Genomic DNA, 3,531 nt, shown 5'->3' with positions numbered 1-3,531 from the left:
GTTAAATAATCACTTTTCTCATTGAACATGTAATTTGTTGATAAATACATTTCTGAAAAATAAAAATATAAAATTTAGTTTTTGGAAATGTAAAAAGTGCGATAAATATATTCGACCCTTAACTTTCATCTGTCACTCTTAATAAATGAATTTACTTGACACAGAGGGACGAATTTGTCAATGAAATGATAGTCAATTTGATCATCTCTAATTGTCACATAAAGACATATTTATCATATAATATTTTTTGACTTTTTCTCTTCCACTCCCCTGATAAATACGTTCTTACAAAATGAAAATACTAATAGATTGTCACACTTTTTACACTTTTGAGACTAAATTTTATATTTTCATCATTCTGGGACGCATTTATTAGCGAGTGAGAAAATGAAAAGTTAAAAAAATACTATTTAACAAATATGTCATTACCTTGACAATTCAATATGGTCACGTTAGCCATTATTTCACTCATAAATTCGTTTATATGTGTCACGTAAACTATTTTATTAACGACGACAGATGAAAATTAACAATCAAATATATCTGTCACACTTTTTATATTTTCTAGGACTAAATTTTATATTTTTATATTTGAGGGATGCATTTATTAGCGAATTACATGTTTAAAGATAAAAGTGATTGTTTACTAGCCACGGGTATTTTTGTAAATATCATATTGCCTTGTAAATGGGATTAAATTAGTATATATGAAAAAAAATCAAAACATTTTTATTTTTGAAGGAGAGTAATTTAAAATTAATACAGAAATTAATTATTCACATTAATGATATATTAATTAGTGGTTTTAATCAATAATAAAAATTAACGGTTTTAATTCATAAAATACATTTAATGTACTCTTTATTCATAAAATTGTGTGATATTCTATATTTCAATATGCAACATTTCGGAAATTGAATAAACATACTAATACTTTCTAATTTTATGTTATATTATATTCTTATTCTATTTAAACATATGACACCTTGTAGATAACTTTTATTAGAATGTTAAATATTTGAAGAGTGAGAAAGAAAAAAATAAAAGAAGAGAAAAGTTTGTTTGTTGTTGGTTTTTTATAGGATATTTTACACCATTTTGTTGTGGCAAGCATTCTATTCTGTATTCTAGAATCCTCATCACAACAATGACTCTATAAGGCAGATAGAAAACCCTAAACCCTTTCCACTCACTCTCTCTCTCACCAACGATGGCGACTCAGATCCTCTCTCGCATCTTCCCCAAAACCCTAACCCTAGCCCCCTTCCTCTTCCGCTCCCTCACCACCGCCCCCTCTCGTCCTTCCCTCCCCGCGCTCTCCTTCCTCCGCCGTATCTCCGTTGCAGCCAACCCCTCCCTCCGCCGCGTCCTCCTCCCAAACGCCCCCTCCCTCCGCGCCCTCTCCACACGCGCCACCACCTCCTCCCTCAACGACCCCAACCCTAACTGGTCCAACCGTCCCCCGAAAGAAACCATCTTGCTCGACGGCTGCGACTTCGAACACTGGCTCGTCGTCATGGAGAAGCCCGAGGGCGACCCTACCCGCGATGACATCATCGATAGCTACATTAAAACCTTGGCCAAGGTCATCGGAAGGTAATCACTCTTATTCTTAATATTCCTCATGTTTTATCCATGATTCCAATTTTATTATCCAATTTCTTGTTTTATGTGTTTTAATTAGTTTTATTAAGTGTTATATTATATTGCTATCGTTTGCTCTAACAGAATAAATAAAAAAGTTGCATCTTTGTTATGAATAATATAACGGGTATGATGAATAGCTCAATCAATATCTTAATTTTAGTTTTTATATTTAACTTGGTATTATATGATAAAAAATAAGCCCGAATGAGCTATGTGGAGGCTACTGAAGGTGCATTCTCCACATGGTTGGGTGTATTGGGCTGATTGTTTGGTGTGATTGGTTTGGTTTTTGTAGTGAAGAGGAGGCGAGGATGAAGATATATTCGGTTTCGACTAGGCACTACTTTGCGTTTGGGGCTCTTGTGTCTGAAGAGCTTTCTATCAAGCTTAAAGGTATTTGTGGTTTTCAACCTTAAGGGTATTGTTTGTGTTCTGTGCTAGTGTTTTTTTTTCTTAATTCTAGTTTTTGGTTTTTTGGAATTGCAGAATTGCCTGGAGTTCGGTGGGTGCTTCCTGATTCTTACTTGAATGTTAAGGAAAAGGATTATGGAGGTAAAATCTCTTGTTCTGTTACCTGGCTTTTTGTGTATATTCAATATTTTTGAGGCATGGCTTTTCTTGTCTGTGTGTGCCTTTGGCATTAGCATCTCATGAATCCATGAATGTTGTTGGATTGCATTAGCATAGCATGGTATGTTATGATTGTGAGGTTCTGTTTCACAATGGGGTTAGGTTGTAAACTGTTGCCACATAGCATGTTTTTCTTGTCGCAGATATGTTATAATATTGTGTTTTCTGAACTTTTTTGTTTTTCTGACCAGGTGAGCCCTTTATTAACGGGCAAGCAGTTCCCTATGATCCCAAGTATCACGAAGAGTGGGTTAGAAACAATGCACGTGCCAATGAGAGAAACAGGCGCAATGACAGGCCTCGTAATGCTGACAGGTCAAGAAACTTTGAGAGGAGGAGGGAAAATGTGGTGAACAGAGATATGCAGGGCAGGCCTCCTATGCCAAATCCTGGCCCTAATATGGGTGGTCCTCCTCCAAGCAATGCAGGCGGGTACCCTCCAAACAATGCAGGCACCCACCCTCCAAACAATGCAGGCGGGTACCCTCCTAACAATGCAGGCGGGTACCCTCCTAACAATGCAGGATATGCTCCTCCCAATGCTGGAGGTGGTTACCCTCCTAACACGGGTGGTGGCTATGGTCCCGGTGGTGGTGTACCTCAAAATAACTATGCAGGGAACATGGGAGGGCCACCACCAAACCAGAACATGGGAGGCTTTCAACCAAATGCAGAATGGTCAAACAATGCTCCCAGTAGAGATGTGCCAAGCAGGGATATGGGAGGACCACCTGGTGGGAACCCATATTCTGCGTGAGATCACTGCCATATTTTTCTAGCCAATGTAGATAACGAGGAATTGTGCCCAAGACAACATAGAGTTTATGCCATGTTTCTCAAGGAATTAGAATTTATTAGTCTTACATGTTACAACTATTTCTAATGAACCTGCATGTTGTGTATCCGAAGTCCACAATATTTAAGGCTAGATACGATCGTTTTGTATTGTTTGTGAGGTTGACGGTCTATAATTTGTCATTTGATTGAGGTTGCCTTGCAGACTTATTATTATATTACTGTAGTAATAATTACCTGTTTAGGGGTCTAGTTTATTGACAAGAAGTTTGTCTCAAATTTTTCCACTGAGGTGATGATGTGTGTGAAGTTTGGGTAGTGGGGAGCGAAATTGTTGAAAGGCAGTAAGAATATATATATATATTTATTTATTTATTTATTTTTGTGGATAAGCAGCAAGAATATATTGTGAAGATGAGAGGTGGATAGGAAAAATCTACATTACCTGAGATTATTTAT

At 37.0% G+C, this 3,531-nt stretch overlaps 1 protein-coding gene across 1 annotated transcript; it reads left to right on the top strand.

The window, feature by feature from the left end:
• The first annotated feature begins 1,083 nt into the window (after positions 1-1,083).
• Positions 1,084-3,288, top strand: LOC114380043 (multiple organellar RNA editing factor 8, chloroplastic/mitochondrial-like). The gene is made up of 4 exons (XM_028338954.1): positions 1,084-1,596; positions 1,943-2,040; positions 2,134-2,199; positions 2,469-3,288. The coding sequence occupies exons 1-4, from the start codon at positions 1,211-1,213 to the stop codon at positions 3,032-3,034; spliced, it is 1,116 nt and encodes a 371-aa protein (XP_028194755.1). The 5' UTR covers positions 1,084-1,210; the 3' UTR covers positions 3,035-3,288.
• The last annotated feature ends 243 nt before the right edge of the window (positions 3,289-3,531 follow it).

Source organism: Glycine soja, chromosome 12, assembly GCF_004193775.1.
Source record: "Glycine soja cultivar W05 chromosome 12, ASM419377v2, whole genome shotgun sequence".
Taxonomy (NCBI): Eukaryota; Viridiplantae; Streptophyta; class Magnoliopsida; order Fabales; family Fabaceae; genus Glycine; species Glycine soja.
This window is presented reverse-complemented; position numbering and strand designations above follow the sequence as displayed.